Genomic DNA, 19,437 nt, shown 5'->3' with positions numbered 1-19,437 from the left:
AGAAGGTGAGACAGAGCCAGCTAGTAAGACTGAAGTTTTACATAACCTAATCACAGACATTCTGCTGCCTCTGCCATATTCTGTTGCTTATAAGCCAGTCTCTAGGCCAGTCTGCACTCAGCTAGAGGGTGTGAAAGCCAGCAGGCAGGAATCTTCAGGTGTCCTTCTGGAGTCTGCCTGGCGAACAGCACAGTGCAGATCAACTAGCACCTTCTAGTGTTTCTATGTGCCAGGCACTGTACTTGTGCTGGGAATCGAAAAGTACATGAGTTGGGGTTCCTACCTTCCAGAAACCTTTTTCTGGGAGGTATTTTCTGCTTTGTGCTCATACCTTTCACTGCTGTGAATACTCTGTGACCTATGCAGAATCACTCTTGAGGGGGAAGGAAATTACTAACTTCACCATGTGAATGAGTTAACCAGATCCTTTTTCTCTATCAGGAAAAGGGTGGTCAGAGGAAAGAGAGAGAAGAAAGAGGAGGAGGAGGATGAAGAGGAGAGAAGAAACACATCAGGTCTGAGGGGCATTTAGAAGGTAGTGGTCACTATGCCAAGTTCTGTAAGTACCAAGGAGAAAGAGATCAGACCCTGCCCTCTGATAGCACTCAGGGCACTGGGAGCGGACTGGAAAGCCTACAGGTTCAGCCTGGAGTGAGGCATGCCACAGTGGGGGCCAGAAGCACAGTGGGAGTTAGCACAGCTGTTCTTCTTAAAGCCAAGGGTTACAGTCAATGCATGTAAGCTGAAACCAAGTTTTGCACTATACTTAGGGGGCCATGGTTACTTAATTTCAGAGCAACAGAGGTTTCCTTCGTCGCAACAACTCTTCTTCCCCCTCCCTGACCTGTACCTTACAAACACTAGAGAGGCTTGCTATAGGGAAGTAACAGAAACAAATGTGTATTTAGCTTTCATGAAAAGGCAACTCCTTTCATTAAAGGAATCTCATCTTCCCTGAACGATAGGGTCTGGCAAGGGCTGTCAATCACAGACTTCACTTCTTTTGGCCACAAAGGTGGACCTGGCATCCAAGCTAGATCAGTCTCCCATCCCCTGCCTGCTAAAACACATGACCCGCATCAAAACCATGTCAAACAAATCAGAGTCCTGACTGGGATTTTTTCTAGGTGAAGCAGACATGGAAGAGATCTTTTCCCAACTGATCAGGACACCACAAAGAAGAGACCCTAGAAGCAGCTGGTGACCATGTTTCCAGACATATGGAGGGAAGGGAGAAGGATGGAGCCAAGCACAAAGAGGAAGGAAAGAAAGAGAGAGCACGCCACAGCATAAACTCCTGGGTTCCCATCTTCCTTCAGGCAAGATTTACTTTTTTGGACATGTGAACTAAAAAATCCCTTTTTATTTACTTGAAATAACTCAAATTGAGTTTCTATCACTTGCCAACAATAGGTTCCCAAACTATAAGCCTACCATTTCACCATTGGCATTCAAGATAAAGGTACAAATGTTCCCAGGAGATGTGATCCACAGGTCCAAATTCTTACTAAAGTATTAATGACTGATGTCAGATCTTTTCCTGAGAAAAGGCTATAACTATGAGCTCATCTAAAAATAGCACACCGTAAAGCTAAAAGTAGACAGTCAAGACATCCTTTACCATGTTCACAGATAAAAAGCACTTGTGATTCCAATTCAGAAAACCTGAGTTTGAATCCTGGCTCTGCCACTAACTGGCAAACTATCTCACTTCTCTGGGCATTTATTTTCTCATCTATAAAATGGGAATAAGACTATGACCTAACTTTCTTATTTTACAAGGTTGTCATTCAGAAAAATAATGACATTATTTATTTCCATATTGTCAACATCCCTGGATGTGCTGTGGCAAACACATCTTAAGATGTATATGTGGATAAATTCCAGTGAGCCAAAAGGTATATAACTCACTGCTGCAGTAGGGCTCAGCATCTAAGGATAAGACAGAATGAGATGATGGGTGTAAAGCAAGGTTGAAGAGTGGAGACCCACCTACAGAGCAACAGCATTAGTCTGGACCCCCACCTCACTACATTTTCATTATTTTCTCTGGATTATGTAATCTGGCTAATTTCTAAATTAAGTTAGAAATTTTCTTTTTAAAAAGGAAAGTTTTTTTTCTTTTTAAAAAGTTAACATGCACACTAACAATTCTTAAACAGTAGACAGAAACATAAGACTAAAATAATCCACTCCCCCTCCAGCCCTATTTACCTGGGACAACCGCTGTTAACCAGCTCGTGTGTATCCATTCATAGAATTTTTATTTAGACATCAACGTTTATTTTCACAAATAGAGCTTATTAAAAAGCACTCTGCGCCATACTTTGTTATAAGGTCTTAGTAAGATTTTTATTTTATTTAGTAATGTATTTATTTGAGATTAGAATCCTTCAGTTACCAATGTGCTGGGTTTGTTGGATCTGGCATCTAGTGGGGAGTTCAATAAATACGGTTAAGGGGAAAAAACAGAAGCAAGCAAAAGTGGAAAGAAGGGAAGAATTGGGGAAGGAGAAAGGGTAAAAAAGAAAAGAAAGATGGAGGGAGGAGGAAGAAGGAAGAAGAAAAAGAGGAAAGAGGAAGGAAGGAGAAGGGGGGGTGAAGAGAAAGGAAAGGGAAAGAGATATAAAGAAAAAGAGAGAAAAGAAAGGAAGAGGGAGAAAGGGACTGAAAGGGTTGAAAAGGGGGAGTGATACGAAGAGAAAGACGGAGAAGGAAAGGAAGAGAGACAGGGAGAGAAAAGGGAAGTTTGGAGCGGTGGACCCCGCCCCCGCCGGACTCCGCCCCCGGCCCGCGGGCTGCAATGCCACCTCCGGCCACCAGCGGCCGCCATACGCTGCTGCTCTCACCCTGCGCGCGCCGCGGGCTCTCTCTCCCGCCTCTGCGCCGGCTGCCCGCCGCCCCGCCGCCGCTCTCGGATCCGCCGGGTCTCGCGCGCCGCCTTCTCGTGAGGGGCCTCGCGCCGCCCGGCGCGCGCCGTCCCCCTGCCTCGCGGCGCGGGGTCTCGCGGGCCCCGCTCCCGCCCTCCGCTCGCCTGGCCCGGACCGGAAGCGGCGCCGCTCGGCCTGGGCCTGGCGCGGGGGGCGGGCACCGGGGCCCGGTCGGACATGGGCAAGAAGCACAAGAAGCACAAGTCGGACAAACACCTCTACGAGGGTGAGGAGTAGGCTGGGGTGGGGGCGGCGAGCCCGCGGCGGCTCCGTGGTGTTTTCATTCTTTCGAAATGACTCCCGAGCGCCCGAGACCGACCGGGGCCTCCCCGCCCACGGCAGGCCCAGGCCCGCGAAGGGGGCGCGTCCCGCCCGAGACCGCGCAGACCCCCCGTGCGAGGGCGGCGTTCGAACCCGGGTCTCGCCGGCCCCGGCTGGGTCCCCGGTAGGGAGAGGTGAGACGGCCCCGAGAGGCCCGGGAGCGTTCGGGGCGGGCGGCACCGCCGCGCCCCTTGCCGAGGGTCCGTCATTCAACAGGTGCTTCGCGCGGCGCCCACCGCGTGCCGAGAGCCGCCTCGCCCCTGCTGCGCCTCCGCGCTCTGCTCAGCGGTCACTCTGCATTGCTGGCACTGCCTGGCGAGTCCCTTCTTTAATCGAGGCCCTTTCCTTTTGTTTTAAGAGTATGTGGAAAAGCCCTTGAAGCTGGTCCTCAAAGTGGGAGGGAATGAAGTCACCGAGCTCTCCACCGGGAGCTCGGGGCACGACTCCAGCCTCTTTGAAGACAAAATTGATCATGACAAACACAAGGACAGAAAGCGGAAAAAGAGAAAGAAAGGAGAGAAGCAGGTTCCGGGGGAAGAAAAGGGCAGGAAACGGAGAAGAATAAAGGTACGGATGGTTGCGTTGTTTTGTCCATGGTCTCTCCTCCAGTTGTCAACTTATCTGTATTTTGTGTGTTTGTGTCGACTGAGACTCTGAAACCCCTGCAAAAGCTGGCTTGTTTTGAGGACAAGCAAGACAAAGTAGAAATGTGAATTGTCTGTGAGTTTCATTCAGCCAACTTTAATTATCCTGTTAGGGCTGTTGAGTGCACGTGTGAGGTGAGACAGCTGATACGTTCTTATTTTAAAGAGCTGTTTGAGAGAATGCTTATTCTGCCTAGGAAAGGCTAAAATGCCATGCTTAGGGGAAGAGCTTCAGTAATCGAAGTTTGTCAAAAGTTGTCATTTCATAAGCAAATGGGATGTCTTGGGATTCAGATATTGTTCTTAAATAAATATTATCATGCCACATGTGTAATGAACAATTTTCGTCTTGTAAGACAAAGTTTGAATCTATCCAAGAGAAAATTTGGTCAGAGACCCAAAATAGATACAATACCCGTAATAAAAATAAATATTTTCTTAGCAATTTGTGTTCAATCGAAAAGTAGCTGCTATTTTGGTTTGTAAGCTGAGCAAAAAATAAAATAATTAACTTTAACATTTAGCCCAATACAGAGTGACTTATTAAATCAATTACTGTATCCATAGGTTAGTTTTATAATTTTCCTTGTGTTTATAAGCAGAAGTGTGCTATCCCGTGATTAAGCACGTTGGTGAGTCACCAAGGCTCAGAGATTTTCCCTTTGGGATTTCTTAAATCTATTCCTTGCTTTTTGCCCCAGGTTTTTACCTGTAGCTGAACTGTGACATCATATAAGACTGTTTAATGTTTCCTTTTCTTCCATGAATTATAAAAGCCATATATGCATCTAAATTTTTTTCTATATATACGTCTGAGTGTTACAAAAGTAAAGAAAAAGTTTTCTTCACCCCTTGTATAGTCTCCCTCTGTACAAGTAACTAGTTATTTTTTATTTAATTACTGTTTATTAGTAGTAAATTCATAAAGGTAGTTTTAATAAGTCAAGAGTACTATAAGGCTTTTTAACACAAAAGCAGTGTCTTGCTCTACTCTGAAGTTTAAAGTTTTTAGTTTTTTTCCTTGGCCATTTATCTCCATTTCTAAATGTAAGTTTATCTTGCTGTTCTAATGGTTTATCAGTTTACATCTTTTAATGACATATGTATGTATGTGTATGTTTCCTCTGAGGCAGGATCTTGTCTTACTCTGTCACCCAGGCTAGATTGCACTTAGTACAAGTTCAAACTCCTAGGCTCAAATGATCCTCCTGCTTCAGCCTTCCAATAGTGGGACTATAGGCATACACCACTACCCCCCACCTAATTTTTTGTTTGTTTGTTTTTTTAGAGATGTGGTCTTGCTTAGTTGCTCAGGCTAGTCTCAAACTCCTGTCTTCAAGCATTCCTTCCCTCTCAGCCTCCCAGAGCCCTAGAATTAGGGGTGTGAGCCACCATGCCCAGCCTTAATAAAGTGTTATAGACAGTGAGAATTTAAATTAGCATTCTTCCTTTTTTTTTTTTTGTAGTTTTTTTGTAGTTTTGGGGGGAGGGCTGGGTTTGAACCCACCACCTCTGGCATATGGGGCCGGCGCCCTTACTCCTTGAGCCACAGGTGCCACCCTAAATTAGCGTTCTTATGCTGCTCCACGCCCCCAGTTTCCCATCCTCTATACTTTCAGTATAGGTACATTACAGTTCTCGGATAAATCAGTATTCAGTGGGGTTTTCTTTAATTATTATTCAGTAGAGATAAGAATATATAAATACAGATCTGATTTGACCAATTAGTTGCTGTCATTTGTTTGGTTATTATTTACTAATTCTTCCCAGGCTCTTAACAGATTTGTAAATCTTTCTGAGTTCCATTTTTAGGTGGCTACTTTTTTTTTTTTTTTTGGCGACATCTATCTGCAGCACTGTGACTCCTGTTCTAGGCTGGATTAGTTGCTCTCTAGGCCTCCGGGACTTTCCTTTGCCTACTTCCTAGATCTGAAGTCTTCCCCTTTTTGATTACTGTCTTGTGCTGTTGGAGTCTTATCTAGGAACTTCCCAAGAAAGCGTACATAAGAGGTAGATTTTTGTGTTCTTACATGTCTGAAAGTCTTTATTCTGCCTTCACATAGGCTACTCATATAGGTTAATGGTTTCATTCAATAAGACATTTTTTTTTCTTGCAGTATTTGGCTGGGCTGGGTTTGAACCCACCACCTCCAGTATATGGGGCTACTGCCTTACTCCTTTGAGCTACAGGCACCGCCTAATAAGAAATTTTTGATAGAGCTGGGTGCAGTGACTCCACATTTAATTCTAGCACTCCAGGAGGCCAAAATGGGTGGATCACCTAAGCTCAGGAATTAAAGACCAACCTGAGTGAGAGCAAGACCCTTTCTCTAAAAATAGAGGGGCATTGGGCGGCGCCTGTGGCTCAGTGGGTAGGGCACTGGCCCTCTATACCGAGGGTTGTGGGTTCAAACCCAGTCCCAGCCAAACTGCAACAAAAAAATAGCTGGGCATTGTAGCGGGCACCTATGGTCCCAGCTACTCAGGAGGCTGAGGCAAGAGAATCGCTTAAGCCCAGAGAGTTGGAGGTAGCTGTGAGCTGTGACACCATGGCACTCTACCGAGGGTTAATAAGTGAAACTCTGTCTCAAAAAATAAAATAAAAGGCTCGGCGCCTATAGCTCAACCGGCTAAGGCGCCAGCCACGTACACCTAAGGTGGCGGGTTCGAAGAGACTCGCTTGAGCCCAGGAGTTGGAGGTTGCTGTGAGCTGTAATGCCAGGGCACTCTACCCAGGGGAAAGCTTGAGGCTCTGTCTCAAAAAAAAAATAATAAATAAAAAATAAAATAAAATAAAAAATAGATGGGTATTGTGATGGGCACATGCAGTCCCTGCTACTCAGGAGGCTGAGGTAAGAGAATCGCTTAAGCCCAAGAGTTTGAGGATGCTGTGAGCTATGACACAACAGTGCTCTACGGAGGGCAACAAAGTAAGACTTTGTCCCAAAAAAAAGAAGAAAGAAAAATTTTTGGTAGAAAATTATTTTCTCTCAGAAAATAATTGAAGGCATTGCTCATTTGTGTCTGGCTCCAAATTTGCTGTTGAGAAGTTTGTTGCTGTTCTAATTCAGAGTCATTTGTGTCTGACCAGTAATTGCTTTCTTGAAAATTTTAGGAGCTTCCCTTTTATCTTCGGTGCTCTGTCACTTCAAAACGAGTGTGTGCGCCTTTAGTTCAGAGATGGTTGCTGGAGGTATTTTGGTGATAATCTTCTTCCCTCCATTTTTCTCTTCTCTCTTTCTGTAGCTTCCTTTCTAAGGCTGTGTGGATATGCCATATTTTGTTCATTAGTCAGTGGATATTTGGTTTGCTTCCTTTCTAAGGCTGTGTGGATATGCCACGTTTTGTTTATTCATTAGTGGACATTTTGGCTTTTATAAATAATACTGCTATGAACATGAGCAGTACAGAGATCTCTTCAAGACCCAACTTTGGGTTCTAGTGGGTATATACCCAGAAGTAGAATTGCTGGATCATACTATATTCTCTTTTATATATGAGAAAACTGAGGCTCAGAGAGGTTAAGTAACTTGCCCAAGGTCACACAGTGCTAGTAGAATAAACTTACATTCTGAACTTAGGAGGTCTTTAGTCTAAAAGAGTTAACAAAGTAGACACCAGCCCCTACCCACAATGCATAGAAGAATCAAGTCAGTGCCCAGACACTGGCAGCATTCTGAGTCCAGAGCTCCTGAGATTACATGGAGCTGGGAGAATTACAGAAGATTTTGTTCAGGGTGAAGCATTTGAGTTGGGCCTTAGGAAATCAGAATACAGTGATATACTATATATTTAGTTATCATGGGGTCAGCTATGTGTCCTGAAGGAAATGGCCCTATCGTAGTAGTATGGCAGAAGTGTTTTATATGAGTATGTGTACGTTGTACTATAAAAGATTATACGTATAAAGTTGTGAATGTTGTACTTTATGGGCTATTTTCAAAGGTGATCTGACAGCCCAGTTTTCATTAACATGCTGGCTGCTGATGCCTGAGTGGAGTGCTAGGCCGTGGCACAGATTTGGAGGTAAAGAGCCCACACACCAGGTAGAGGATTAGTGTGAACTATCATTAGAGGAGTAGCATGCATGACGGTGGGCAGGTGTGAGGATGTGTAGGGGACATAAAGTAGTTCTCTTGAGATGTCAGAGAAGCAAGTTCAAACTTGATTATGTAGGCTATGTGAGTCAAAAACTTCCTGCAAGAAAGACAAAAGTTGAGTCTTGGTAATAGAATCAGTTAATAACACCTGTGAAATGTTGACGAGAGTGGAACCTGTAAGGAAACCCACCTCAAAAGCTTGTCGTTGAAAAAGCTAGGAATTTAGTGGTCTAAATTTTTTTATTGAAATTTGGTGGTTCTTCTGAAAAGCATAGTCCTGACCCCAACTATGATTTAACAATGTTGCAGGTTTAGATGCTGAAAGAAGTTAGACCTGTCCTACTCCTGGGGCAGCTGAGTAAAATGAGGAAGATGGTAGTCATTTTAAAAATATTATTAAATGGCAAGCAACACATAGAGGACATTATTTATAAAGGTGATTTTATATTATTTATAAAAGTAAATTTTTTCATAAAAATTTAAAACTATCATACACAGTAAATTCCAATAAATACCTATTAAAGCACCATGCTAGGTCTCAAAGAGAATCATAAAAGCTAACATTTCAGTATTTACTACATCTCAGGTATTATTCTAAGTTATTTACTTTTTTTTTTTGCAGTTTTTGGCCAGGGCTGGGTTTGAACCCGCCACGTCCGGCGTAGGGGGCTGGCGCCCTACTCCTGTGAGCCACAGGGGGCACCCAGTTCTTACTGTTTTAATTCTCACAGATAACTCCATGAGGTAGTATTATTAGTATCTTACAGTATTGCTGAGTTAATGAGGCAAAGTATGAGTTAGCTTATAACCGGAGGGAAGCGGAAACTATCTATGACCACTTTAAGCAAAATAAGAATTCTGTAATGGGCAGTGCCTGTGGCTCAAAGGAGTAGGGCGCCAGCCCCATATGCTGGAGGTGGCAGGTTCAAACCCAGCCCCGGCCAAAAACTGGGGAAAAAAAAATTCTGTCAGAACATTGTTTCTTGACTTGTTTGAAATGATACCTGTCACACATAGGATGTTAGGGTTCCTGTGGCTTATTTGGCTTGGCAGAAACCCTTCCCCTTTCCCAAAGCTGTTCTCTGTATATCCCTGCTGAGGTAGTTCTCTCAATCCCAGAAGATTTTCCCCGAGAAGGAAAAATTCTGACTAAGGGCATGTGAGTAGTAATGCTTCCCCAACAGAAGGGCTGTTTATTCAGAAACATTCACCAGGTACTTATTATCTGACCAGACTCTGAACTAGACTGAAATGGTACAGATAAATAAGTAAATAAATAAAATCATACAGGAGCTCAGAGTTAGGCTGAGGAACCAGTCATAAAAAGATAAATAAACTTTATCCTGGAAGGTCCTAGGGCAGTTGTGAGTAAAGTATCCTGGGAGTCCAGGGGCAAGTGTTTCTTGTTCTGCCCTGGAAGCCAGAGGAACGCATTATAGAGGCAACAGCTGACCTGTGTGGTGGTGGTGATTTTTAATCTAGGGCTAGCAGTGAGGTGTAGCTGCCAAGTAATGAACTTAATTTTTTCACTGGATTCTGAAATTAACTATTAAAGGGGAATTCTGAAATTGTTTTGTACAAGTGGAAGAATCATTTGAATATATGTCTACATACATTCTCCAAAAGTAGCCAAGCTGAGAGATAGTACTTACTACTTAATACTCTAGATGTTAATTCACATGCTTTTATTATCCTATTTTATGCTGTCTCCTATAATTCTGAAGATACTTATTTAGCAAATATAATGTCTTAGGCATTGTTGAGCTTGGCAGTACAGAACTGAACAACACAAGGCCCCCAGCCTCTAGAGAACACCTGTGAAAGAGGCAAATGTGTGATATAGGGCAATGAGTATTAATGATACTAATTAAATTACTGAGCAAAGATTTGCTTAAAAGTGTTATAAAATAACAAAATAACTTGTCATCAAGTTGTGGCCAACTTAGAGTCTAGTCTGAAGTAAGCACAATGTGTTGTAGAAATGGCCAGTGTTCCTTTCTCCTGCCTTCCACCTTTGTGCACACAGGATATTTCCTCTGCTGAAATGCCACTTCCACCCCACCTGTCTCTAGCCCCAACCTGGCCAAATCCTTTCTCCTTCAGATACCAGCTCAAATGTTAGTTAGCTCCTCACAGAAGCCTCCCTTAATTTCTCCAGTCTAAATTATTTTCACCCCAAAGTTACTCTGTTGGCTTGGCACTTGTAGCACAATGGTTATGGTGCCAGCCGCACACCAAAGTTGGCAGGTTTGAACCTGCCCCAGGCCAGCTAAACAACAATGACAGCTGCAACAAAAAATAGTCGGGTGTTGTGGCAGGTACCTATAATCCCAGCCACTTGGGAGGCTGAGGCAAGAGAATCACTTGAGCCTTAGAAATTGAGGTTGCTGTGAGCTGTGACCTCAGGGCACTCTACCAAGGGTGCTGTAGTAAGACTCTGTCTCAAAAAAAAAAAAGTCATTCTGTCCTTGAAGTCTGTTTTGTTTTTTTCTTTAATGGGTTGTTTAATGTCTGTGTCTGCTGTTATCCTGGGAGCTCTGTAACAGCAGGGTCATGTGTGTTTTATCTACTACTCTGCACCACACAGTAAAAGTTCATTAATTTAGTGAACGAGTGAGTGCCTCTCATCTGCTAGGTAATATGCTAAATTTCACATATATTCAGAATAGTCCTCTGAGGTATATATATAGTATCTATTTTAAAGATTAGAAAATTAGACTCCAAAGATTATGTCATTTATCCATGATGTCATAATTACATAGTTTATCCACGATTTCATAGCTTTGCCACTACTAGTGACAAAGCCAAAATTTGAACCCATTTAGATGTAAACGTTTCTTCCTTGGCTTGAATATACCGTCTGTTAACCAGAGCTATGTTAACTTGTGGTTTCTTTCATGCCTGTTCCTTTACTAAGTGACGCTTTGTTGGAGGAACACATTCACACTCATTTACTCACGGTTGTCTAGGACAGCTTTTATGCTGGTGCGTACAACAGCAGAATTTAGTAACTGAGACAGACTTTATGGACTGCAAAGCCAACACAGTTACAGTCTGGCCATTTACTAAAAACGTTTGCTGAACCCTGCTTTAGGCTTTTGTTACTGGCCCTAGGCTTTAGTTTTTTCCACCTGGGAGAGTGGATATTGCCTTTTGAGCTCTTCTCTCTTTATGTTTCACATTTAATAGGAAGGAATCGACATCTCTAGGGCTCTCATTCCGTACAACAGGTGCTCTAACCTACCAGCCTACAAAAATCCATGCTAATTTTACTAGGCAAAGGATACAAAACTTCCCAAAGGTGAGAGTTTTTTCTGCAGAGTATGTCGTGAGGTCATAAAAAATACATGCCAGCATTAATCAGCTAACATTAATGGTAACAGGGATCTAGTCACCATGAGTAGTTTATGGCGTGGTTCTCTGAAGCTTTTAAACCAACATATATTCTGTATTCATCCTCCTTAAAATACGGGGCAGAGCTCTGTATGAGTGATTGCTAAAGTGTGATTCCTTTAACAGCAACACCCGTGTAGCCTAGAAACTTAGAGGGATAGATTCTCAGGTTCTCCCCTATACCTGCTTGGATCAGTACTTCTGGGGGCAAGGCCTAACCTTGTGTTTCAGCAGAAGGTAATTCTGATGCGCACTAACGCTTGAGAACCGTATGGGACCTCAGTTTCATGTCTGGCAAATCTAAATAATGGCGATACTGCTGGTCAGGGGACCGTGCTTTGGGGACCACTGCTCTAGATGCTACAGTAAGAACGTAGAATATAGGCTGAGAAAATGGTTGCGTTAACATCCTCTGGAGAATCTGGACTTATTAATCTTGTTTCTCAAGAGCATAAAATAGATCTTTTTTGGAGAATTTTCCTTCAAAATTGAACTTAAAAAATGGAAAATACTGAACATAATAAAATTACCGCCTTAATACCAGCCACATAGCTTTAACAGATCTCAATAGTGCGTCTTATGTAGGTTTGATTTTTAAAGAGTTGAAAGTACAGACAGAGATGAAGCTTCCTGTGTAATCCTTCCAGAATCCTGTTCCTCTTTCCACAGAACTACTCTCCTGAATCTGGTGTGCATCACACACATACCTGTTTCCTAGTTCTGTAAGATCTGTGAATGACAAATGCTTATACGTTTTTAAACTTTACATAACTGATCTTGTAACAGATAATTATTCCACAGCTTTTTTCTCTAGAGGTTGTCTCTGAACATTATCCATGTTGATACAGTATCATTTTAGCTCATTTGTTTTGCCTCTGTATTATTTACTAGTCTTCATTTACACATTAGATTGTTCCTAATTTTTACTGGTCAAACAGTGCTGCGATAGTATTCTCGTGCATTTCCACGTGTGCTGTGTGAAAGGAAGCTTTTCTGGGGAACGTGTGCAGAGAGGAGCAGATTGGGAGCAGGGGACAGAGGCCTGGCCAGCTCTGCTGGGTACTGCAGACTGCTCTCCCAGTGATTGTCCCCACTTACGCACCCAGCTGCAGGGTAGAAGAGTCCCATTTCTCTATTTTTTTCCCTCTACATTTTTATCACAACTTGACATTTTCAGACATTTAAATTATTGTCAATCAGGGAGATGGGAAATACTCTCTAATTTTTTTTATTTTTTTAACTTTTTGGGGAGGAGAACAAATTTATTTTGATTTTTCCAAAAATATCAAAAACTATGATAAACAAGCTGAATGTTTATACCAAAAGCAATACAAGAACACCATTTGAAAATCATGCTTACCCTTAGAACATGTTTTAAAATGCAAAGTTTAACATTCTTTCTTCTATAAAGCAAAACAAGTTTATTTCAAAACAACATTGGAATGAAAGCATTTCAGATTGTGTGTAAAACTAGCACATTGTACCCCATGATTGCATTAATGTCAAAGCTATGATTTAATAATAAAAAAATGAAAATTTTAAATATTTTTAAAATGGAAATAAATAATTTTAAAAATCCGTACTTGATCTTTTGAAAAAGAAAAATAATACCAAAAAAAAAAAAAATTGGAGTTTTTTTCCTTAACTAACTTTATTAAAAAAAAAAAAAGCGCTCAATTCCCACTCTGGAATCTCATCATTTATAAAATAACATGCTTAAATGTCACTGGAAATAAACAAGTGATAAACCTAAAAACAAATTTTTTTAATGAATAAATTCAGATCCCAAGAGTACACACTTAGTTTATAGCTGGGAAGGAATAGCTTATTCACACCTTGGTCTTACCAAATACAAAAGATGATTAAAAACAAACTATATAAAATCTAAATCTTTCTGTAGAGTAGCAGCTTTTACAAAGTAAAAGGAGCCCAGTTCCAGAGTTGTATGTTCTGTTTTATTCCCAGAATCTGTCTGTTTTGCACTATGAAAATAAAAGTTTCTCTGTCCTGGAGTGAGTCTGCTGAAAAAGGCACCATTTCCTATCCTCCTCGTTCCCCAAACATTACTAATAACACCTTTATTAATCCTTTTGAGATGATTTCAGCCTCATTAAGAGTTAACATTTCTGAAAATATACAAGGAGCCCTCTAATTTTTAAATGTATAATTTCCCAAGTTCCAAAGAGCTTGGGCTACTTGTCAAATTTCTTAATATTTTAGATTTCTTCTGTGAACTACTCATGATATCCTTTACCCATTTCTTTGGGCTTCTTTGCCTTTTTACATGAATTTAAACATGCTGTTTATGGGATCTTTGTTAATAATTTACAAATTATTTGTGTTTAAGTACTTTATCTCAGCCTATAGGTAGATTTTTAGTTTGGTTGTTAGGTTTTGTTGAGGTATCAAAATTCATTAAGTTAATGTCAGATTTATTAAGTTTTTCTTGTAAGATTTATTTTTGTGTCTTAAGAAAATCTTTTACCACTCTTAGGTCTTACAGATTCTTTACGTTTATCTGAAGTTCTAAAGCTCTGGCTCTTGTACATGTAAGCTTTTACCTGGAACTTACTTTGATGTATGGCGTGAGATAGGGATCTAATTTTGTTTTCCCATTTTATGTAGATAACCACTCTCCTGGCACTATTCTTTGGTCATTGATGTATGTCTTTTGTCACCTCAGTGAAGGCTGAGGTGTGTATATATGCCTGGGTCTGGGCTCTCCAGGTGACTCTGTTGGACTGTTTGTCTATCCCTAGTTAGACCCACGTTGTCTTAATTATTATCTCTTTATATGAATACTTGATAACTGGTAGACACAATATCTTATTATAACCTTTTTCAAAAACGTTCTAACTATTCTTAGTCATTCACTATTCAAGACAAACTATGCAATTGGCTTATCAAAATCCATGAGAAGTCCTGCTTTACAGTTTGGCTGGCTTCATACTGGACTTACTGATGGCTGTCTTGATTCATGAACATGGTACATCTTCTTTATTCACATCTTCTGTGGCCTTCAGTAATACTTCACAATTTGTCCCAGAAGGGTGTGGGTGTCTCTTATTAGATTTGTTCCTATATACGTTATAATGCTTTTGTGAATAGTGTTATTTTTCTGATTGGTTATTTCTGTCTTAGAGAAGCATTATTTTTTCTTTATGAACATATTATATTCTTCTTTCCCAGTAGATGGCAGTAAACTATATTAAGATGGCATTATTAAGAGTATTTTCAATTTTTTTCCCCTAGTGATGTTAAAATGGTTTGTATAATTAAAGGTATTGGTTACGAAGTATTCATCAGTTATCTCCTTCTGTTCCATTTAGGAGGATAAGAAGAAGCGAGATCGGGATCGCCTAGAGAACGAGGCCGAAAAAGACCTCCAGTGTCACATCCCTGTGAGACTGGATTTGCCTCCTGAGAAGCCTCTCACAAGCTCTTTAGCCAAACAAGAAGGTTAGAATAACTTTCAGATACTGTCCTGAATGGCCGAAATTGCTACAGCCATGGGAAGTGACTGGGTTTTCACTTTGTAATTATGGGGATTTTGTAGGTTTCCTTATTTCTGTTTCACTGCAGAAGAGATTTAAATTAGCTTCACTTTTGAATTGCCTTTTTCAAGCATCATATTTTTAATATGCATGGAATTTCTGTATGAAATATTTTATAACCCATATAGATAAATGATCTAGAAAGAAAAATTATTTTGAATATGCCTTTAACCCACCCTTCTCCTTTCTTTGCTTTAGAAGTAGAACAGACGCCCCTTCAAGAAGCTTTGAATCAATTGATGAGACAGTTGCAGAGGTAAATGTTTTTCCAATATTTTTATGACATAGAAATTGAGGTGGTAAATGTGTAGGATCCAAACCACTTCTTCATTTTTGATTATTTAAAGCCACATTCTGTGGCCTAAATCCAAATGTACTTGATTTTAAAGTGGATGATAAATATTTGGCCTGGCAATAGGAGTACTCCAAGAGGCTGACTTGAGATGTTTGTATTTGGTTTGTTTTAACTGGCAAGGTGAAGGGTGTTACATGATACTCTGAGTGGCAAATTTCTCTTTATCTGAAATAATTTCTGATGTTGAAACTTTAGGAATAAGCAATATGGATCCATTTTACTGATACATGAAAGTACTTTGTATATATTTGTACAGTACTTACCATGACATGCATGTTCAGCAATTATCAAATCTGGGGGGGAAAGAACAAAATACCACAAATAGGATTTATGACTATTTTAAATGCAGAAATTTCTAAATTTTTTAATATGTAGGTTAAACCAATGTTAAGTTCTTAAAAGGGAAACAGAAAATTCAATCTTTATTAAAATATTTATTTCGATACCTTTTTTGCTCAGAATTTGAATTTTCAACTCATAGATAGTATTGTAGAGGAGCCATGGTTACAGGGTGTATGTTACAGTAGTGGACCTTCCACTGTGTTGTGCCTGTGTGTCAACCTAGACCACAGTAGAAGGAATTTCTTAAGGCAAAGTCTCTAGTGTCATCTATATTCAGCACCTACTCAGCTTTTTGGTTAAGATCAGAAGTTACTAGCCTCTTTTTTTCTGGTCTCATAGCGTAGTTGAGAAAATTACATCTCTAGTCTTTACACTTAAATAAATCATTCATTGCCTCATTACTTGTGCCAAAGGAGTTAACAAGTATTGGGTGTTCCATTCCAATTAGAAGGTATAACTAGGCTTGGCACCCATAGCTCAGTGGTTAGGGTGCCAACCATATAACACTGGGGTTGGTGGGTTTGAACCGGGCCCAGGCCTGCGAAACAACAGTGACAACTACAACAAAAAAATAGCCAGGCATTGTGGCGGGCACCTGTAGTCCCAGGTACTGGGGGGGGCTTAGGCCCAAGAGTTGGAGGTTTCTGTGAGCTGTGACTCCATAGCACTCTACTGAGGGCAACATAGTGAGACTGTGTCAAAAAAAAAAAAAAAAGGTACAGCTGTAGCGTTTGGCTGCCATCTTGTTTTACTTCTTGTAACATTAGACTAGAATGTAGATTAATGATGTCACCTTAGTCTCTCCACTTAGTTATCCTTAATTCTCAGAAGAAGATAATCAACCAACCAATAGGTAGATAAAAAAGATGCTCAGCATGACTAATCATTAGGGAAATGCAAATCAGAATCACAGCAACATATCACCTCACCCCAGTTAAAATGATATGATCAACAGGACAAAAAGTAACACATGCTGGCAAGGATGTAGAGAAAGAACTCAGAACACCGTTCGTGGGAATGTAATTTAGTACAGTCATCATAGACAACAGCGTGGAAGGTCCTCAAAAAGCAAAACTACCATATAGTCCAGTAATTCCCTATTGAGCGTCTGTCCAAAGGAAAGGACGTGAGTTTGTTGAAGAGCTGTTCTGCATACCCATGTTGACCATAGTGCTGTGCTGAGTATGGAATCAGCCTAACTGTTCCTCAGCAGATGGGACTCTTTTATGTTGCATATATGCACAATAGAAAGAACAAAATTCTGTTATTTGCAACGAGGATGAACCTAGAAGACATTATGTTAAGTGAAATAAGCCAAGCACAGAACAGCAAATGCCACGTAGTCTCAGACACAGAGGGGCTTGAGGAAAGGTTGGTGAACAGGTGCCAAGTTACAGTGAGCCAGTTCTGGGGTTGTGCTGCACAGTAGGGTAACTGTAGTCACCAAATAGTCTATTAGTGTGTTTTAAATACATAAAAAATGGTCAGAAGAGAGGATTTGGGGTGTTTTCACCACAAGGAAATGACAAATATTTGAGGTGATACATACGCTCACTCTGATTTGACCATTATTCAGTGTGTATGTGTATCAAAATAATCACATCTTACCCGTAAATATGCACAATTATTATGTGTCAATTAAAAACAAAATGTAAAAAGGAATCACTTAAAATACTTAGAGGTAGTTCTTAGTCCAAGGACATTAACATGGCTGAAAACATTTCAGGAATTAGAACCCAGAGCCACATTCTGATTCACTTCAGTGACTGGATGATTCTTCTTCTTTTTTTTTTTAGAGACAGAGTCTCACTTTATGGCCCTTGGTAGAGTGCTGTGGCATCACAGCTCACAGCAACCTCCAACTCCTGGGCTTAGGTGATTCCCTTGCCTCAGCCTCCCGAGTAGCTGGGGCTGCAGGCACTTGCCACAATACCTGGCTATTTTTTTGTTGCAGTTTGGCTGGGGCAGGGTTTGAACCCACCATTCTCAGTATATGGGGCCAGTGCTCTACTCACTGAGCCACAGTCACTGCCCTGATTCTTCCTCTTTAAGGCTGAGAGCTTAGCCTGGTTTTTAAAAAAAAAAAAACCTCACTTGATCAAATCTGATAATACTATTTTTTATATTTTTGGTCAAGACTAGGTGTGGATGTACATAGTTAAACCATTCAATAAAAAAAGAAAATAGTAGCAAAATTTTTAAAAAAAAGACTAGGTGGGGCTACATATTAAAATGACTGATTGTAGGAAATGTAGATAAAGTAGGGGGTCATCCAGTAGTAAATACTGTCATTATTCACAGTAACTATGGACAGCACACAACTTGATGCATATATTTCTTTTCTTTCTTTTTTTTTTTTGAGACAGAGTCTCACTATGTCACCCTTAGTAGAGTGCTGTGACATTACAGCTCAGCCTCCCCAGTACCTGGGACTATAGGTGCCTGCCACAACGTCCAGCTGTTCTTTGGTTGCCGTTGTCATTGTTTGTTTTAGCAGGCCTGAGCCAGGTTTGAACCTGCCAGCCTCAGTGTACATGGCCAGCACCCTGCTCACTGAGCTGCAGGCGCCACCCAATGATGCATAAATTTCTGCCTGGATATTTCTGTTTATTGTCATAAAAAGTCTCTCCACTTAGACATCCTGCTATGAAAAAGAAAAAAGGGCAGATTCACATAGACTTGAATTCAGATTCCACCTCTGTCTTTTATTAGATTTATGACCCAGAACGAATGATTTTGACCTGGGTATCAGTATCCTCATCACTAAGTGAGGCTACCACCACACTGAAGGATTAGGTATAAAATATGGGGTGTCCATAAAGTTCATGTGCAGTTTTATTTTATTTTATTTTTAGAAGTCACGTTTTTTGTTGGTTTTTTTTTTTTGTTGGTTTTTTATTTTTTGCAGTTTTTGGCTGGGGCTGGGTTTGAACCTGCCACCTCTGGCATATGGTGCCAGTGCCCTACTCCTTTGAGCCAAAGGCACCACCACATGTGCAGTTTTAAATAGTCAACTATTTTAATAGGAACTTTATAGACACACTGTGTCAAGTATCTACACCTAGGCCTGACAACATGGTAAATACTATTTAAAAGTTGTTGCTGCTATTTTTAGAATATGATTTTATATATCAGAGTAAGAAAACTTTGGTATGCCAGATTTCCAGAAGAGGGAAAAATTAGTCTAATGACTTAATCATACCGAGCATTGATTTTTTTTTTTTTTTTTTTTTTTTTTTTAGCCTTGTTAGAACTAGAATTACCAATGCCAAATACTCAAAATACCAATACCAGTACTTGACTAGATTCTAAAACACCAGTACCTGGATCTTATTACCCTCCTTCCTCAAGAGATTCTGATTCAGTGGGCCTGGAGTGAGTCTTCTTGCCCCTTTTTCCCTTTTGGAATTTTTTTTAAAGCTCTTCTCTGATGATTCCAACTATACCCAGAGTTTGACACGTGTGACACAAAGCACTGGTTGTTAAAGTTAGAGGTATTAAGAGGACCCATTTTTTTTGTTTGTTTGAGACAAGATCTCACTCCGTTGCCCAGGCTGGTATGCAGTGACATAATCACAGCTCACTGCAGGCTCAAACTCCTGGGATCAAGCAGTCTCGCCTTAGCCTTCTAAGTAGCAAGGACTACAGGCATGCACCACTGTGCCTGGCTAATTTTTTTGGAGAAGTAAAGACAAGATCTCACTGTATTTCCCAGACTGATGTTGAACTTCTGGCCTTAAGTGATCCTCCCACCTCAGCCTCACAGGGTGCTGGGACCATACACGTGTGCCACTATGC

At 40.8% G+C, this 19,437-nt stretch overlaps 1 protein-coding gene across 3 annotated transcripts in view; it reads left to right on the top strand.

Annotated features, from left to right (window-relative positions):
• Nucleotides 1-2,916: 2,916 nt before the first annotated feature.
• BRD7 (bromodomain containing 7) overlaps nt 2,917-19,437 on the top strand; it is a 47,273-nt gene continuing 30,752 nt past the window's right edge. For all 3 annotated transcript variants that reach the window (XM_023514774.1, XM_012806864.2, XM_003792535.3), the window contains exons 1-4: nt 2,917-3,156; nt 3,610-3,818; nt 14,718-14,847; nt 15,141-15,198. In XM_023514774.1, coding sequence (XP_023370542.1) covers nt 3,108-3,156; nt 3,610-3,818; nt 14,718-14,847; nt 15,141-15,198 — 446 coding nt within the window. In that variant the 5' untranslated portion in view covers nt 2,917-3,107. The remainder of the gene's footprint in view (nt 3,157-3,609; nt 3,819-14,717; nt 14,848-15,140; nt 15,199-19,437) is intronic.

Source organism: Otolemur garnettii, unplaced genomic scaffold (genome assembly GCF_000181295.1).
Source record: "Otolemur garnettii isolate 467f Iridium unplaced genomic scaffold, OtoGar3 scaffold00058, whole genome shotgun sequence".
NCBI lineage: Eukaryota > Metazoa > Chordata > Mammalia > Primates > Galagidae > Otolemur > Otolemur garnettii.
The sequence above is the reverse complement of the archived record's forward strand: the minus strand, read 5'-3'. Positions and strand labels throughout refer to the sequence as shown.